This window comes from Dipteris shenzhenensis, chromosome 11, assembly GCF_047967505.1.
Source record: "Dipteris shenzhenensis isolate YYH24624 ecotype China chromosome 11, Dip_SZ_1.0, whole genome shotgun sequence".
NCBI classification, from domain to species: Eukaryota; Viridiplantae; Streptophyta; class Polypodiopsida; order Gleicheniales; family Dipteridaceae; genus Dipteris; species Dipteris shenzhenensis.
In genome coordinates, this window is record NC_141606.1 from 48947271 (window position 1) to 48966978 (window position 19708).

Below are 19708 nucleotides of genomic sequence, written 5' to 3' on the forward strand. Positions count from 1 at the left end.
CCATCTCCAACCCCTCCACCACCACTTTTTCCATCCATTCTCTAGTACTTCTGTTCATCTCCACCCTCTCCACCACCACCACTTTTTCTGTCCAGCATCACATTAAACTGATAAAGGCCGAAGGGTGTTCAGAATAATGTCTTGGGTTTGTCTTCCTCTTGGACGGGGATTTGCCAGTATAACCAGCCTTGAGATTGAGTGTAGTAAAGAACCAGGAACTAGACAAGGAATCCAGTATATCATCAAGCCACAACAGAGGATATTTGTCATGAATTGTGACTTTATCAAGTGGCTGGTAATCAATGCAGAATCAATAAGATCCATCGTCTTTTTTGACAAGATGAGGCTCACAAGCCCATGGTCTTTTTGAGTGTTCAATGACTTTATTCTTCAACATGTTGGTGACATGTTCATGGAGGACCTGAATCTCCTTGCTTGATCATCGATGTTGAGCAGTAGTAATCAGCCTAGAATTTGTTGTGGGAATTTGGTGAGAAATCGATGTTGTTGTCATTGTAGGGACCAAGCCTGCAAAAGCATTCTAAAAATTCGATAGAAGTTGTTTTATCTGAGCTTGCCTAAAGATATCTTCTTGAACCATTGAACATAGTGTGTTATCTTGGAATACAGCTAAGGAATCGACAGAATCATGGAGCTTTAAGGACTTATTTTTGAAATCAATGATAGGAGCATTTTGAAGCAACCAATCACATCCAAGGGTCACACGGAAAATTTGATGAGGTAATAATATAGTAGTTTAGACTATGAATTTAGTATTTGCTAACTGTAATTCTAAAGTAGCGCCTGAGTGTGTATCGACCTTAGTAAGATTATCACCAAAAGTGACTCGACTTAGAGGCAAGGAGTACAAGGGAATTTTTTGATTATGTAAGAAAGGTTTGTAAGCAAAAGTAAACGAACTGCCTGAATCGATCAGTACTAGCAAAGGTTTATTCTGACACAGGCTTCAATTACAAAAGCTATGGGAGGGACATAAGGAATATTTGAAGTTGGAACCTCCCTCACGTCTTGAGCTAGTCGTTTCTCGAGATTAATGAATCAAGCAAGTGTGGGGCAACCACTTGAGCATTCTGCATGGGTTGCATCATCCGACAGTGTTTACGAACATGACCATATCTGTTACATTGAAAACAACATGGTCTGCCTTGAGAATCGCTATCTGGCAAGCGTGGACGATTAGCATAAGTCAATGGCTAACTAGATCGGAATTGATTGCGTTGGAATCGCATTGCATTTTGAATGTGGTCAATGTCCATCGGGGTCCTTGGAATGCAGCCAGTCCTTGGAATGAAGGTTTGATCCCATCGACCTTTTGTTCGTCGGACCATCGGTGATACTCTGCCAAATTGGTGAAATGATCAAGCCAGAGATATACATCTTCCTCAGGAGTACCGAAAATGGGTTTCGATCGCGCGCGAGAATCATGACCCAGATGATTGATTTGTCACGACGTCAAATGAGTAGTTAGATTGGCCACATGCATATTTGGCTGGACGAGATCGGAGAGCAATACTTCATTCATAATCTACTGACGCGAGGAAGAAGTCTGCTCTTGACTCTCAAACTCCATGGAACCCGGCGTCTCCACCACTAACGTAACGACTAACTTAGCTTACGTACATAGGGTTTGACACGAAGGGAGAGAGTGAATCAAAGAAAGGGCACGACACAAGAAGACGATGCAAGAAAGGGGAGAACATCAACTGTCTTCATTCATCTCAAAGGGTCACTCTTATACAATGGCCTTCAACGGCTCTTCCGCAACTGTCTAGACTACATCAAGAAAGCTCATAGCGACTAGGCACGGTTGCCTTGCCAAGCTGGCTTACTCGTCTCAATGACGTGGGTTACGCTTGCAATAGTAGATGGCGATGCTTGTGATTCAATTCCTTCTAGTGGCACTCACACGCTAGGTGCTGTCCTTTCATCTCGGGGCCGAAGATGGAAATGAACATCCAACTCCTGAGCTTCCGGGGCGCGGTAGCCTACTAAAATGCTATGTACCATGTAGCCAAGTTTGAAATAATACGAGGATTTCACAATATTTTTTTTGAGGGAATGATGGTGGGAGGACAAAAACCGTTGTTAGTTACGAAGGTGGCATGCAGACGTAGAGTAGGAGATAATTTTATATCTAACGATAATCATGAACTGTGAGAATGCATGGTGGTAGCACAAGATGAGCAAGAAGCCAGCTGCAGCTTCTTCTCCTTCTTCCAAGCCGGCGCCCAAATCCAAGAATCCTAACGACGTTCGTGTCAGAGACGATTGCGTTGCTTCCATCATCGACCTCTTGCTCGCCGACATCCAGCAGCACATCCAAGACAAGTTCATCTTCCCCCAGACGCTCGCCCATGCAGTTGGGCGCACCATCGCCCAGGTACCCAACCGATTTTCAGGCTCATGATGCTAATTGAATTATCCTTTCGTTTGGGTTTGTGCCATTGCTAGAGTTTTGATACGTTGCTGGGTAGATCGACCTAGAGGTGGCTCGGCGTTGTCTGCCGATACCTGTAGGTCTTTCATGTTAGCTAGCGTGTTGGCGACTTTGCAGGGCTCCTAGAATAAATATTAGCACGCAGACGGTTTTTCTGACCGCCTAATGCATAGAAAACGTATGATTCCATGTTGTTTTCCTGACAGATGGTTCATATGGTTTCTGTCGCTCATGTGCAAAGAATGGAAGATTGGCTTGTCCATCTCGAGGGCAGTGCCCCCGAGGAGTGGGATCGCCCCGAGGAACCAGTTCTGCCCTTGATCGACTCCTGGGCGCGCGGCGTAATACCGTTGAAAAGAATACCCGGAAGGTGTTCTTCTCCAGAACAGGAGCAACTCAAAAGCGCGGAAGACAAGCCCCCCGTTGCAAAGCAACCTCGCAGAGGTTCAGCAATGGCTCTCTCGCAGTACGCCCAGGATGTAACGCCAAGAAGAAGATCTTCCGATGGGAGTTCAAAGCAAGGTCTGCGAGGCTCTCTTAGAAGATTTAGCGAGGGATTTTTCCCCCTAGATCAAACCAGAAAGGTGAAATTTCAAGAAAAAGGAGACGGTGATGAAGCGGAAGTCGCGAAAGAACCGAGTGTGCGGAGGAGGAGTTCCACTCCTCCACCACCGAATGAAGTCTTCCAAGGTATGTCACCTTTTCCGTGTAGAAATGACTTGTCCTAAGCCTAAACTTAAGACTAAATTTTGACGCTTTCATCTCTCATCTAATTCACACAATCCAAATTGCCTTGAGCTCCAGATTCAGAGGAACGATCTAAATCATTTGATCATCAAGTAAGGGTTCTTGGGACCCTTGTAGGCCATAAGTACCTGGCACTGGCTTCTATGGCCACTGTTTCTCCCCTTCGTCTTGTGTTCACCCATGATAACCTTTTCGCCGCCACCTTCTCTTTCACCTACAGCTTCTCTTTCATTGCCCCTCCATGTTCTTACTTTGTTCATTGCAACCAGCAGGATTCTCTCTCAGGAGTTCCCAATCATACCTCGTTTCCTCCTCTCCAAAAGTCTCATAAATGGGACCTTCTGTATGGGTGAAGACATTCTGGTCCAGGTCCCGGACTCACGTTCTCAGCACAGAAAACCTTAATAGCCAAATGTACTGCTTGGCATTCTTTCAAGCGTGCAAGTTGCAGGTCTTCATTAATGATTTGAATGCAAACCGTTCGCTGTACGTAGATCGCGTCCCCTGTACTTAGAACGTACTCTTACCTGATAGCTCTTCATAATTCCTGGTCTTCGTCGCCCTTCATTTCTTCTCTCTTGTACCACACGCGTGTTGAGTCTTGACATCAGAATTAGTGTGTTCAAAGATTCTTGATCCTTCTTGTCCGAATGCCCAGGCAGCATGTTCAATTGCCGTCAGGTCAGTCCTATATCCCCCATTGCTGCCACAAAAATTTAGCTCCTGGCCACGGTTTGGCATGGTGCGTAACATATTCTCCGAAACATCCGCTTGGTAACAAACCCGCAATTAAACTGAAGTACCGGTTTGCCTAAGCCCGAATGTTTTGCTTACGAAATACAAGAGAAGCTGCACGTGATTATCTAACAGTCCTAGTATGTCCCCCATGTTAAAATGCAACTCGTTCAAGCAAGCTCCGTTTATGATGTGTGGACATTGATCTCAAGTAGGTGCAGAGCAAGGGAAACCTGGGGATAGCATCAAACTGAGAGACATCTCAAGTGACGCAGGAGCCCGAAGGCCATCCTTGACGGGCAAAGAAGACAAGCAGACGAAAGTCTTGCGCAGCAAGTCATTGCCATCCACCCAGAAGAAGGCAGGCTGACCGAGTTTTCTGGAGAAATTATGAAGTACTTAGAATAGAAACTGCACAGATTTCTTATTTCCAGCTCTTGAATCCGATTGCCATTTAATCAGTCTCAAGATCAAAGATCATTAAAGGGTACTTGTCTGTCGATTGATATAACACTATCTTTATGTTTATGAGTAAAAGTCTTCTAAGTCGTCATTCAAACTACAAACGAATGCTCTCTCTCTCTCTCTCTCACACAAATTGTGACATTGTCGTTGTTTTATATATATGTATATATCTGAGATTTCCATCGGTATAACATTGGCTATGGGTGTCAATATACAAGCATAGTAACAATTATAAAGACGCTTAAGCACTCTTATTCTTCGGCCAATCTCTAAAAATACCTGTGTTTGTAAAAGTATCGAAAAGTTTTGGAAGCATTTTGGACGCTTATCCCCAATGCCTCATAATACCAAAGGCTCGCTCAACTCCCTTAACTCCTAAATTGCTCTTCCCCCCTCTTCCTTGTCAATGCTGCCTTGTGTATCTCTAATCTCCTCTCCTATGGGCGCAATCTCTCATCTTGTCTCTTGCCTCTTGGAAGTACTTATTTGTCTCATGTTCATGTTTAACAACTCCCAAATGAGTGTTTGAATATGTGGACTTTGATGTAGGGTAAAAGATTTGAGTCTTGAGCATACTTACAAATTCTATGATCATGCCATGGAAGTCAATACAATAACTTGAATGTAAGTGTAGTTGTACTCTTTAGGAGTGCAAACTCAATCAATTTCTTTTCTCTTTTGCTCATCTTTTCATGGATGAAACATGATTTAGCCAAATCTATGGATGAAGTAGATACATAGTGTCATAGACATGGTGTAATGTATGATCTATGCATGAAGCCAACCTACCCTTTGGAGTTGATGTGGGATGCACCACCACTTTGCTGGTCTCATTTATCTTGCCCCTTATTGCAAGACTTTGAGTTTTTCACTCCCCAACTTATGAGAATTAGATTACTTGAAAATGTGAGATGAGAAATCCTATACCACTCACCAAATTGATTAAGGAATCCACTATTTTAAGAAAAATATGTATTGAGGTATCCTCATGTTTGTGTGATTGAACCATGGTGGGTGCATTCCTCAAGAATTCAAGTAAGGGGACAAGAAATTGAAGCTCAAACATGCAAGAGCAAATCAAAAGAGTTGCAAACTATGCAAATATGAATATATGAGAATCGAATTTCCACTTCAAATATGGATAATATATGACAATCAGATTTCCACTTCAAATAAGAGGAAGAACTGCAAATGTGAGATTTGGACCATCCAATAAGAAATAAGTCTTCAAAATCAATTTAATTCTCTCCATAAAATAGAACTGGAGCAACACACTACTCTTTTGCTTGTTAGTGATAAGATGGACCATTCAACGGGGAGAGGGATGGGGAAGTTCTAGGGAAATATACTTGAAGGAATGCAAAATGAAAGTCAAAATTTGGAAGTATAGAAAAGAGAGTGTGTAAAACCATCTCTAAAAGGAGGGTGGGGTTAAAACATAAAACTCAATATTGGGTCAAAGCGTGATCAAGTGTAGTCAATTGAAAGAGCCAATTGCATAACTATTTTAGGAGCAGATTGTGATAGGCATTGGCAAGTGGGATTACAAAATTAATAATGGTCTCACAATGATGTGTAACGGCCCATGCACTCATCAAATTTTCCTAGTGAGGTGACGACGATCACATTGGAGGACCCCAATTTTCAACTAACTACCTGGATATTTAACAGCCACCATGCCTCTGCAGACTCCTTAATTGCATCGTATTGATACTATCATCAATCTTTAATTGCATATTACTATCATCTGAACACTTGGGCCTAATGGATGCTATAATTATTCTATTGCAACCACTATGCTGGTTGTTGCTAATGTAGAATATGTGGCACTCCACTTGCAGCCATAGTTAGGATCCTTGGCAGACACATGGCATAGTGTAGGCTAAAACTAGCCATACCAACAATCACGATGTAAGAATTAACCTTGTTGCCCACTCATTGCCCATATTCAACTTATACTATAGTGGTGATGCCAACCATTACAAATAGTAGCAATAGGGATTTGATTCGTAGCGGTATTAAAACGTTGTATTCAAATGTTATGAACGTTTTAAATTAGCCCATGGGCATTTTAAAACGGGCCAGTAGTGAATTTTAACCGAGATTGGTTACGATAGGTTATTGCATGGTAAATCAATATACCACATGGTATACCCATAAAACACCGTGCAGTAAGGATCTATACTGCATGGTGTTATGCACACTGCGTGGTGTTTCCATACAATGCGCTCGGGGGTCCACTAAGAAATACATAAGAGGGGGGGTCCACTAAGAAATACATAAGATAGCACGTGCAATCGACATAAGGTGTTTTATATTTTTATGGAGTTACAGAAAATATACATACATAAGGGGTTGCTTAATTAAAAAAGTGAAAAATTCCATACACAAGGGATACTTTAATCATCTCAAAATTTATAGAAGGGGTGTATATAATTTATACAAATCTGTAGGTAGGGGCTTTTTTAAATACCCCTTGATTACACGTGCTATATAGAGTTTTTACATTGTGTCCCCCTGGGACACCACACGGTATAATGGATTACATCGCGCGGTGTTTAGTTACACCATGCGGTGTTGTTAATTTATATAAACCTACACTACATTCGTACTATTAATTTACAAGGTACTTTTGAGCAATCTTTATATAGCCAAAAAAAAGGATTTGCTAGATTATTTACTAGAAAGAAATACACATATCTAGTAAAAGTCCAGACTAGAGAAAGTGAGAGTGTCCTATATAGTTTACCTAGAGAATATTTCACTATACTAGGAAAAATTTTCTCTACAGAGGGATTTCTTAAGAGAATGTTGCTAGATGGAGAAATTTTCACTATATGGGAAAAACAATCACTATATAGAGAGTCCTTTTAAGAATTTTACTAAAGGGCTGATCGGGTCAGATTGGTAGGTTCTGGGGAAGCATTGCACCTCCTTCATAGATGCCTCTACAAGTAGATCAAAACACTCTGCAAATTGTCATCAAACACAAAGGACTATAGCTTCTAATAGAGACATGATATGAAAGATTCAATCACATCTATAGATGAGCCTTGAATGCCAATATAAATTTTGTAAAAAATAGAGAAGGGATTGAAAAGTTCTGGACATTTTATTGGAAGGGGTAAAAACTATCTTGAAAATAAATAATCACACACAAAGAGTCATATCTTTTTGGCCTGGGCCTGACATTTGATACACAAACAAAATATATAGCATGGTGTGCCTTAAAGAGAGCTTCTCACTGATATAAGTTTCATCAAAATCAGAGCATTGAGGAAAAATTTATGAGCAAATACTGGCAGGGGGTCAAACCATCATGAAAAACACTTACTCCTTCTACTGATGCTAGCCTAGGAGAATACTCCCTCAATGATCAGACTTCATCAATGATCCAAGTTTAATAGAGGTTGCCTAGGATGGAACGAAGAGATCCCTTCGTGGCTTGGGAAATGGATAAACCATGTATGCACAATGAGCAGACGAATAGACAACACTTTTGAAGACTTGGGAAGAGAGAGCAATCAATTTGTCGAAAAAGGGGAGAGACACTTAAGAGAGAAAACCTGAAGTGGCCTTCATTACTAATAGAGTGAGACTCCACTCAAATGTAAATCAAATGTTAAATTACACAACACAGCGGAACAAAACTGAACAAAGAATAGAGAGTACATAACAAACTGGAGATGAAAAAAATTTTCCTTCAATACTGATGTAGTACAAATGATGGCTCCATCCACTCGTGCACTCCCACAATGGAGCTTAGATGGTGATCTAGACAGATACTAGGTGAAGAGCTACTAGCTGGAATATCTTTACTGGAAGATCTGATCTACTGCAATGGACTAGGGAGGTTGCCTCTTTATAGTTGTGAGGGCGGAAGTCAGATCAACGTAGTCAGTGGAACCGACCAATCAACCTAGTCGGTGAAGCCGACCAATCAACCTAGTCAGTGGAACCGACTAGTCGTCCATGGAATATTAAGGGAATATTTCCTATACCATCACCTCGGGGGCTCCCGTCCCCGAACCCCCACTAGGGGGGCCATTGGCCCCCCTAGGACCCCCCAACTATGGGACAGCTAGCCCTGAGGCCCTAGCAAGAATAAGAGGTTCCACACAATCACTTTTCTACCATCAACGGTCTCATTGATAGACCTCATCTAACATGCAAGTCAGGATCCATCCAATGTCCCGTGCTCACACATGGCTTCTCCTCATATGGGGGCCTTACAACTTGAGCACTTGGACCACTTGTGGTTACCAAGAGGGTGGGGCATTGAGCATATCTAACCCCCCCCCTCAATGTCCACCTTCTCGGTCCAATGCTGAGTCTCTGAAGATGACTCTGAAGTTGATCCTTCTCGAGTGCCTTGGTGAAGATATCTGCTCCATTTTGCTCTGTTGGATAGTAGACCAATTCCACTATCCCATCCTCGATCAAATCATGCACATAGTGATACTGAATCTCTATATGTTTTGTACACGCATGAAACACTGGATTTTTAGCAATGGCCATGCAACTTTGATTGTTGCACCTCAGCACAGTTGCCTCATCCTCTTGCACTCGCATGTGCCATAAGATCCTCCTCAGCCACACTGCTTCACAAGTAGCAAAACATGTTGCCTTGTACTCAACCTCGGTAGAAGACAATGCCACTGTTGGTTGTTTCTTACTGATCCACGAGAAGATACCTAAACCTATAGAGAGACAATATCCAAAAATTGATTTCCTGGAATCAACATCTCTAGCTCAAATGACCAGCCAAGGAAGTGCCCGTACCATAAGTGATGCCATAATCAAGAGTGCCCTGCACATACTTGAGCACCTGCATCCTTGCATTCCAATGATTCTCCTGGGGCTTATTGGAGAACCTGCTCAAACACCAACAGTAAAACTGATGTTCGGTCTAGTGTTGCACAGATAGATGAGACTGCCGACCAACTTTTTGTACTTCTGGATGTTTGCTGGTGGTGAGGCATCCTCACAGGCTCACATTTACCTCCATAGGTGTAGCTATCTCCTTGCACTCGAACATACCAAATGCCTTCAAGATCTCCCTTGCATATTCTTGCTCAGAGATGAAGATCTTGCCTGTCTCTTGCTAGACTTCAATCCCCAAATAGTAGTGCATCAAGCCTAAATCTGTCATCTCAAACTCTATGCTCAATGCCTTTCTAGTTTGTTGGATCATGTCTTTATAGAATCACCTGCAATAAGGAGATCATCCACGTATAGAACAATAATAGTAAATTTTCCACCTTTCTTGTACACATACAAGTTAGCATCTGAGGCATATCTTTTGAAGTTTAATTTATGAAAGAATTTGTCTATCCATTGGTACCATGCTCTTGGGGCCTGTTTTAGCCCGTACAGAGTCTTCTTCAGCCAGGTGGCTGAGCCACATACACCTCCTCCTTGAGGTCACCATTGAAGAATGCTGATTTAACATCCATTTGAGAAACTGGCCACTTTTTATGAGCAGCCACCGATAGTACTATGCAAATAGTGGTCATTCTGGTAGTCAGAGCAAAAGATTCCTGAAAATCAAACCCTTCAACTTATGAAAATCCTTGTGCAACCAATCTGGCTTTGTACTTTTCCAAAGTCCCATTGGCCTTGTACTTTACCTTCCAAACCCACTTGGTGCCAATAACCTTTCTGTTAGGTGGTTGATCTACCAGCTCCCAAGTTTCATTCTTCATGATGTTGTCATATTCTACTTGCATAGCATTTTTCCAATCTCGATCTGCAAGTGCTTCCTCCAAATTCGCAAGCTCCTTTACTTCTGCAATAATCTCAGCCATCAAGGTCATATTGACTATGTGAGCAGAAGCCCTCCTTTGCTCCTCGATTCTATGAGATCACCTTGGTCCATCTCCATGATGCTCAATAGACATAGGCATTTGGTTATCATGGTCGTAGTGCTGCCTTACCCATCGTGGCAATGGCTTTTCCGGTGGTGTAACAATAGGTTGGTGACTTATACCTTCATCATCTAATATTTCCACCTCCTTTATAGCTCCTGGGACATGTCCATAGTGAATTACCTCTTCACTTGATGATAAAGTGGAAGAGCTCTTCTCTGCCTCCACTGCATGTGGCTACTCCCTGAACACCACATCACGGCTCGCTATGATCTTCTTTGCCTCTCGGTCATACAACTTATAGGCTTCTTCTCATCACAATAGCTTAAGAAGATACATTTGGTGCCTTTTGGTTGTAGCTTGTTTCTCTCTTTGTTTGGTACATGCGCATAGAATTCACACCCAAACATTCTAAAGTGGGAGAAAGATGGCTTCTTACCATTGTAAGCCTCATGTGGTGTTTTACCTTTGAGTGCCTTTATATAGTTGCGATTAAGGATGTAAATCGCAGTATTGACAGCCTTAGCCCAAAAGTGGTTTGGCAGTCCAGCATCTTTCAACATACACCTCCCCATCTCCACGGTGGTCCACATTCGGTGTTCAACAGCCGAATTTTGCTGAGGCATATGTGGTGTCGTCATTTGTCGCTTAATCCCTTTGCTCTTGCAAAAATCTCCAAACTCTATAGAAACAAACTCACCACCACCATCTGATCTAATTTTCTTCACTTTTCTCCCTGTTTCATTTTCAACAAGCCATAGCCATTCTTTCAATTTACCAAAAGCTTGAGCCTTTTCATGAAGAAAGTACACCCACATCTTCCTACTATAGTTGTCAACAATCAATAAAAAATAGGAAGATTCCCCCAAGGCCTGTGTAGGCATCTTACCGCACAAGTCAACATGCACCAACTCTAGAGGAGCATTTGCTCTATTCTTACTTTCTTGTGGGAATGCCTTTCTCTGTTGCTTGCCCATCATGCAAGCTTCACATGGTTCTTTGATTTCTACTACTGCAAGTAAGTGAGCAACCATACCTTACTTCTGCATCTCCTTTAGCACTGCAAATCCGATGTGGCTGAATATTTTGTGCCAAAGACTGCTTGTGCCCACTCCAGTGGTGGCTATAAGACCATTTAGCTCATACAGGTTGTTCCTTCTTACTCCTATGCCAACAAGATTGTCAGCACTATCTAGATTTTTTGCTCCTGTTTTGTTGAACCTCACCTCATGGTCAAGGTCAGTTATGGAAGCAACTGATAGAAAATTTCTCTTGATTTGTGGAACATACAGCAGATTAGATAGTTTTAACATCTCCATTTACAGAAACAAATGAAACCATACCTATATCCTCAATAGGGCATTTTGTGTTATTTCCAACTGTCATGGTGATGGGTTCCTGTAGAGGCTGCATGGAACAATATAGACCCTTCTTGCAGGTCTTGTGACGGGAGGCACCACTATCCAACACCCATGAATCAGTGATTGAAGCTTCTTGAATTGAGGAACACTCTTCCTCAATGGCCAGAAATAGATCCAACTCTGCTTCCATTGTGTTAGCTATTATCTATCTTCTTCAAGGTACCATTCTATTAGCTATTATTTGGCCCTTCTTCTTGCAGTAGAAGCATTCTCCCTGAAACTTCTTCTTGCCACCCTTCTTCTTTTTGTCACCATTGGTAGAGGACTCACCTCTGGTGGAGGAACCACCTTTGCCTTTTGTAGTGGCAAAGAATGCAGCATCCCCATTGCCACCTTCATCTTGAGCTTTAAGCCTCAATTCCTCCTCCATAAGTAAAGCACAAAACTCCTCAAATGACAATGGTTGGGGTCTCACCTGAGTGTTAAGCACTATTACCAATCCATTAAACCTTGGTGGACATATCCAGAGACACCGCCGAGCTAGCTCTTTGCTAGTCTTTTGTATCACAGCACCAGCCATCTGGTTATGTAGATTTTTGATTCGGGTTATGAACGCCTCCGCTATCTCTCCTTCATTAAACTTCTCAGCTCTGCGAGCCAATTCTCTAGGTTATGGATCCTTGTCTGATTCTGCATCTCATACTGACTCTTCAATATGTTCCAGGCCACAGTTGCCTTTAATCTATGCTGAATCAAGGTCAAAACACTATCAGTAGTACTTGTAACCCGGGCACACAGAGCATCTACATTCCTATGTTTCGAAGCTCATAGAAGGTTGCCATTAGGAGGTATCATACTCCCGGATTTGCTGGGTTGGGGGTTCCTTGTGGTTCTGGGTCAGTCCGCAATACTATCTCTAGAAGCTCATATGAATCTAGAATAGTAGTAATTTTAAACTTAGAGTGTGGTTTGTACCATCTAGCTTGCCTTTAATGAAGGCTGGTGGGTGAATCCTCAATGCTTGGATTGTTGGTGCAGTAGTAGCTGCTAAACTCAAGCCGCTTCCTGTTGATCTGCTTTCTATTGCCATCACTTCGTATGCTATTGAAACCCTTACCTCTCTTCTATTCTTCGATCTTAGAGCTGCTTGGGCTCTGATACCATGTTAAATTACAAGGCACAGTGGAACAGAGACTGAACAAAGAATAGAGAGTACACAACAAACTAGAGATGAACAAAATTTTCCTTCAATACTGATGTAGTACAGATGATGGTTTCATTAACTCGTGCACTCCCACAATGGAGCTTAGATGGTGATCTAGATAGATACTAGGTGAAGAGCTACTAGTTGGAAGATCTGATCTGGTGCAATGGACTGGGGAGGTCGCCTCTTCATAGCTATGAGGGCAGTAGTCCGATCAACGTAGTTGGTGGAACTGACCAGTCAACCTAGTCGGTGAAGCCAACCAATCAACCTAGTCAGTGAAACCAACTAGTCGTCCATGGAATATTTGGGAAATATTCCCTATACCATAACCACTAGGGATCCTTGCCCCTGAACCCCCAATAGGGGGGCCGCTGGCCCCCGTAGGACCCCTCAACTGGGGGCCAGCTGGCCCTCAGGCCCCAGCAAGAATAAGGGGCTCCCACACAATCACCTTTCTACCATCAACGGTCTCATTGATAGACCTCATCTGACATGCAAGTCAGGATCCATCCAGTGTCCCAGGCTCACACATGGCATCTCCTCGTATGGGGGCCTTACAACTTGAGCACCTTGGACCACTAGTGGTTACCAAGAGGGTGGGGCATTGAGCATATCTAACATCAAAATACTACAAACACAAGGGAGAAGAAGAGGTTTCATACATACAAGAGGAAACGGGAGCTCCAAGACTACTCATATAAAAGAGAATGAACTAGAGAGATATGGAGAAGAAGAGGTTTCATACATACAAGAGGGAGCAAGATCTCCAAGACCACTCATAGAAAGAGAATGAACTAGAGATATATGGACTCAAGAGTCTACATAAGAGGATATCTACAAGAGGGAGAGAGAGGGCTCATGGAAGAGGCTTGAAGAGACTATAGCTACAACAAAATGAGGCTCAATGGTGGAAGAGAGATGTTGAACAAGGGAGAGGAGGGCTCCTTTTCTAGAGATTTTGTCACCCTCCTTCACCCATTTACAATTGTTGCTTGTAGATTCCTTTCTACATCAATCACATAAGCTTGCATGTCACCATCCATGTCCTTTTTGGCTAGTGTCCCATTAAAAGATGCTCAAGACTCTTAAAAGATTGAGAAAGTCAAGAATCTCCCTATATGGAGCCCATAGGGACCTCTCTTTTCCAAATGTCCACATCCTCCTTATTCAACATAGGAATGGTAGAAGGATTCCTATTGACTCCACACTCTTCCACACTCCCCCACATTCCTTCCACATGCTTGGCATGTGATCTCTCTTACATTATTGGAACACATGGACATGAATCCCACTCTTTATATGACTCACTCTTCCTATTTTCTAAAATCCCTATAATATCCCATACACAAATAACTATCACCCCATACCAAGGTATTTATCATTCATACACATGGTATTTACAATGATCCATTCCACTCATCCTCTCAATCCTATATAATATTAATCTTAGAAAATAGAAATAAGTGAGAGACACTAGGTTGTCACTTGATACTCACACTCTTATGAAACATAGAGAAAAGAAATACCAATTCCCAATAAAACATATCAATTAATCTTGGCATCATATCTTTCCCCCCCCCCAACATATCCTCTCTAGTAATAGAGAGGTGGTCGAGCATATAAGAATTTAAGGTGATACTCATTGGTGCATTTGGGAATCACCATACCATCAACATCCTCAAGTTCATAGGTTCCATTGGTGAAGTTTCTCTTGATTCAATATGGTCCCTCCCATTGGGGACAATAAACTTTTTGTCTAGCTGCTTGTCCAAATGGCTATCATATCTCATGACCAAATCTCCTTCTACAATATCCTTCTTCTTGTGTAATTTGGTGTCAAAATGGGCCTTGTGCCACTTTTGAGAAGTTTCCAAGTTTTGCAAGATCTATAATCTGCATTCATTCAAGACTTCTAACTATACGAAGCAGTGAGTACATGCATCTTCATGTCCTATTCTTGCAACAGTAGTTCGAAGACTATGTATCTCCAATTCAATGGGCAAAATGGCTTCTATCCCGTACACTAGTTGGAATGGTGTAAACCCAATATCTAGCTTGTATGTGGTTCTATAAGACCATAAAACTTCTTCCAAGTGCCTATCCGAATGCCTTTTATTGGTGTCTACAAGATTTCCCATTGAATTGCATAACAATCCATTTGTTTTCTTAATCGAGTCATTAAACTTTGACACCATTCATATACATCCTTATGGAGGCATGGCCAAAAGTAACCTCCATTAAGAATTCTCCTAGCTATGCTCACTGAAGCAAAATGACCGGAGCATTCATGACACATTTTTAAAATTCTCCTACTTTTCGTGCTCTTTCTATGAAATGGACCACTCAACAGAGCACCTTATCTTTCCCAATTTACAAAGAATGTCATCAACAATAGTATAGGGGCAAGCTGCTTTTATTGTGGATTTAACCCTTGAGGAAACATGCCTTCTTCCACATATGGCTGAACATCTTGCAATTTTGGCCATCCAGTGTCTACCAAAGAAACCACCCCCCATCTTGTACCACAATGGCTTGAGTCGCTAACTCATCCACCCTTTGATTTTCTTTTCTATTTATATGAACAAACTTGCAAAAATCCAATTGACTACATAGTTCCATAGCCTTCTGATTAAACTCCTTCAAATGAGGACTTCTTGTCTTGTAATTCCCTTGCATTTGTTTTATAATAAGGTGAGAATCATGGTACATACATACTTACAAAACATGAGGGTATGCTAGAATACATACCCTTGAGACATTAGTAACATTGATAATATAGTGGAAATGGGGGAACCCCTATACCTAGAAGTAATTAAAGTATGAAAAGGAACTCATTGTTTTTTAAGATTGGGATAGTATCTCATGAACTACTTTGATTTGGGGTACTAGACCAATGACATCCACAAAGGTATATGAAGGGGAATATTATCCTCTTACTTACAATTCTTTAACCTGACTTTGAAGACAACCCTCCAAACTAAGAATCAAAGCATTATACTTAGCTACATTATTAGTTGTGATACTTGGAAGCTCTTGTCCTCTTGCCCATACCTCTTGACATTTAGAATTCATGAAGACCATCAAACCGGCTCCTTGTTGAGTGAGGGACTAAAATCCCCATCAAAATACAAAATAAAAGCTGTTGGTGGTATCTCTCTTTCATCCTTAATGTCCTCCTTACATTTCTTTTCTTCTCCTAGATCCTCCTGTTCTTTGAGAAAATCTACCATAGTGGACCTAGTGGTATTTTCAATGACAAAAGAGAAAGAGAACTCTTGAAGCTTTGACAACCATTTTGCAAATCTCCCCCCAACATTAGGCTTATAAACTAGATATGCTAATACAAACTGAGAGGAAAGGAAGAAAAATGGCTGAGCAATAAATAGAGAATAAATAGGAGCCAAACTTTCTGACTAAAAACACCAAAGAGAGAGCTTGTCGCTCCATTTCTTCATATCTTGTTTCCACCTTTGTAAGCTATTAGATGGCATAATAGATGGGTTACATTCTACCTACCTCTACTTTTTGTAGCAATATTGCACCAATAAAATGCAAAGGTACACTTAGGATTTACATAAAATTCTTGGGACCACCAATCAGGGGACATCAATATTGGGTCCTTACTCATGGCCTCCTTAAGTTGTTTAAAAGACTCCTATTGCTCCACACCCCATTAGAAAGAAACATGCTTTTCAACAAGTTCATTGGATGCACTATCTCTGTGAAATCATCACAAAAGCGTTTTGATAATATTTGCTCTTTCCTAGAATTCTATGAACATGAGTCACACTATCAAGACTTGGCAATGATGTCTTCTTTTGATATTCTACTCCAATCACATATAGAATACACCTCATGCGCTACTACTTGGTCTAGTATTTCATCTTGGAATGGCAAGGGAAAATGATCCCTCAGTGCATGCATTCAAAGGATGAAAGTCCACATAAACCCACCACTTATTTCCTTTCTTTGGTGTGACAAATACAAGAGATATCCATTCTGAATTGTCCATAGGAAAGATGAATCCAGCCTCAGGTAGTTGTGTTACCTCCTTCTTTAGTGCCTCAACTTGGATCACCTCTAATTGCCTTAAGCATTGCACAACTGGCTTGCTTTTTGGCTTCAACTCAACCTTGTGCTCCACAGGAGAAACTGTTCAAACCTGTAAATAACTTGTTGCAAAGAGATATGGAAAATCATCTAACATATCCAAGTACTAGCGCTTCTCACTACCTGATAGAGTATCACCAAGAAGCTTTTCATTATGTTGGCGCCTTTCAGTTCCACATGAAGTGTATCTAAAAGATCTTCTTGTATCATCACCTTGTTCCCTCCTGACTCCTCTCAATCACCACCAAGACAAAGACCAAAGGCCCCTCCTTCCACCTCACCCTATGAGTTGGACTCCTTGGAGCTATACCCTATCTCTTCTTCTTCATCGCTTAAGTCAGAGCTCAAACTCTTTGATGTTGAAGAGTACTCCTTGACAACTTGCTTTTTGCATCTTATGATGTTTTAGCACACCTTCTTATCATTTCCTCACAAAATAAATTCTCCAGTATCCCACTTTTGAATAGCCTTCACTTGCATAGTGAAGACCTTCCCAAATTCAATGGATAGGAACGTAGCCATGGTAGGATCACCTAAAAAGTAGTGGCACATAAATTTCACATACATCCACTTCTAGATTCTTCACAACTCCCAAGGTCTTTACCCTAGTGTTTTCAGCCAATTTGATGGGATAAGGTGAGGTAGTACTAGAGTATTTTAAATCAGTATCTATCATGGTATTCTCACTCATGACATTAATCGATGCACCTCCATTAATGTAAAAATTAGAAATCACTTGACCATTAATGATGACATTAACCACATGTACATCATCACCAACATCTACAGGAGTGGCACTTTTCTTCTTTTTCTTATTTGACACCCTTGTGCTTGCTAGCTTTCCCCATTCTTCTTATAGTTTTGGAGACAAAGAAAATAACTGGAAATTAAATACAATTTCAAATCAGCAAACTCTGCCATCAATTGGGAGATATTATTGATCTAACTTAGAGGACTTTGGTATGTGACAAGTTCCCATTACCTCCACCTTAGAAGTTGAAATTGGTGAAGACACAAAAGTGGATTTGATATGTAGAGAAGCTTCTTTCTTGGTTGCAATGTAGAATGCCTACATGTATATTGTTGGATCTTTACTCATTACTTTTGAGCGAGGATGAGGCTCCAAATGTGAAGAGAGTGGGAGAGAAGTAAAGAGTCTCACTTGCAACTTTCTCACATACACAATGGGGGAATACACACAAAGGTGGAGGCTGAAAACAGTTTTCCTCTTCTTAGTTGTGAAAGTTAAAAGAACTCTCTCTTAGTACAAAAGGAATAGATGTACCCTATATGTGGGTCTCAAACCAAACTTAGCTAACCTAGGTGGCATACTAAGTGAGCCACTAGCTAGAGTACATAAAGATAGCTGTCATCCAGCTATTATTCATGGGCGGTGTACCAACCGCATCTGCAGCTAACAAGTCGGTGACATAAATGCATAACGGTCACCTTGCCATATCACAAGTGGAGCTCGATATCTCAACACTCCCCCTCGAAGCTCAATCACAATTCCTACACACCAAGTAAGTCTCTGAACTTGCACAACTTCTCTACACCAAATGCCTTCATGAATATGTCAGCTACCTGATCCTCTATGCTGACATAAACTAGATCAATAAAACCTACTAGAACCTTCTCCCACACATAGTAATAATGCACCTCAATGTGCTTTTTTCTAGCTAATAGACTAGGTTATTTGCCATGTACACTGCTCATGTTGTCACAATAAATGACAATTGGACCATTTGTAGACTGATGCATATCATAAAGTAGCTTACGCAACCAAGCTACCTCACATGCAGCCATTGCTACACCCCTGTATTTAGCCTGTGTGCTCGACAAGGCAACTGTAGGCTATTTCTTGTTGCTCCAAGTGACTGTAGCACTCCCAAAAGAAAACACATATGCACTAGTAGATCGTCTATCAGAAATACTACCAGCCCAATCAGCATCAGTGTATCCATGCAACTGTATCTGAACCCCAGTCTCATAAAATAGTCCATACTGCAATGTGGACTTCACATACCTCAGTATGCATCTAGCCGCATCCAAATGCAGTTTCCTTAGAGCCTGCATAAACTGACTTACCAACCCAATAGCATTGCTTAAATCTGGCCTAGTAATAGTCATATAAATCAAACATCTTGCTATGTGTCTATACATAGTAGGGTCTTCCAAAACCTCACCTTCATCTGCGCTCAACTTTACATTCTAGTCCAAAGGAACTGAAATAGGGTTACAGCCTGTCATCCCATATTTGGACATCATATCCAATCCATATTGCCTCTGCAAGAGCCATATCCCACTTGTGGATCTAATCACCTCAATGCCCAAGAAGTAACACAGCTCTCCCAAATCCTTCATCTCAAACTTCTACTTCAATAGCATTTTCAGATGAAGGATATCTTCATCACTGTCGCCTATGATGATCAAATCATCAACATAAATGACAAGCAACATAATGCCTTTCTCTATTTTTCTCACATAAATTGAGAAATTTGCCGTGGAAATCTAAAAGCCAATAGTGATAAGATACTATCCTATCTTGTTAGACCATGCTCTGGGTGCTTGCTTCAAGCCATACAAGGCTTTCTTCAACTTGAAAACAAACTTAGGATGAACAACATGCACATAACCTAGTGGTTGCTCCATATAGACCTCTTCTTGCAAATCACCATGCAAGAAAGCATTCTTTACATCCATCTGATGTAAAGACCATCCCTTTGATGCAGCCATAGAAATGACTGCTCTTACACTT

The 19708-nt window shown here is 41.4% G+C and overlaps 1 protein-coding gene across 1 annotated transcript; it reads left to right on the forward strand.

Annotated features, from left to right (window-relative positions):
• The first annotated feature begins 2200 nt into the window (after positions 1-2200).
• Positions 2201-4310, forward strand: LOC147897121 (uncharacterized). The gene is made up of 3 exons (XM_087381219.1): positions 2201-2401; positions 2665-3148; positions 4156-4310. Exons 1-3 carry the CDS (start codon positions 2201-2203, stop codon positions 4308-4310), a joined length of 840 nt encoding a protein of 279 aa, XP_087237345.1.
• The last annotated feature ends 15398 nt before the right edge of the window (positions 4311-19708 follow it).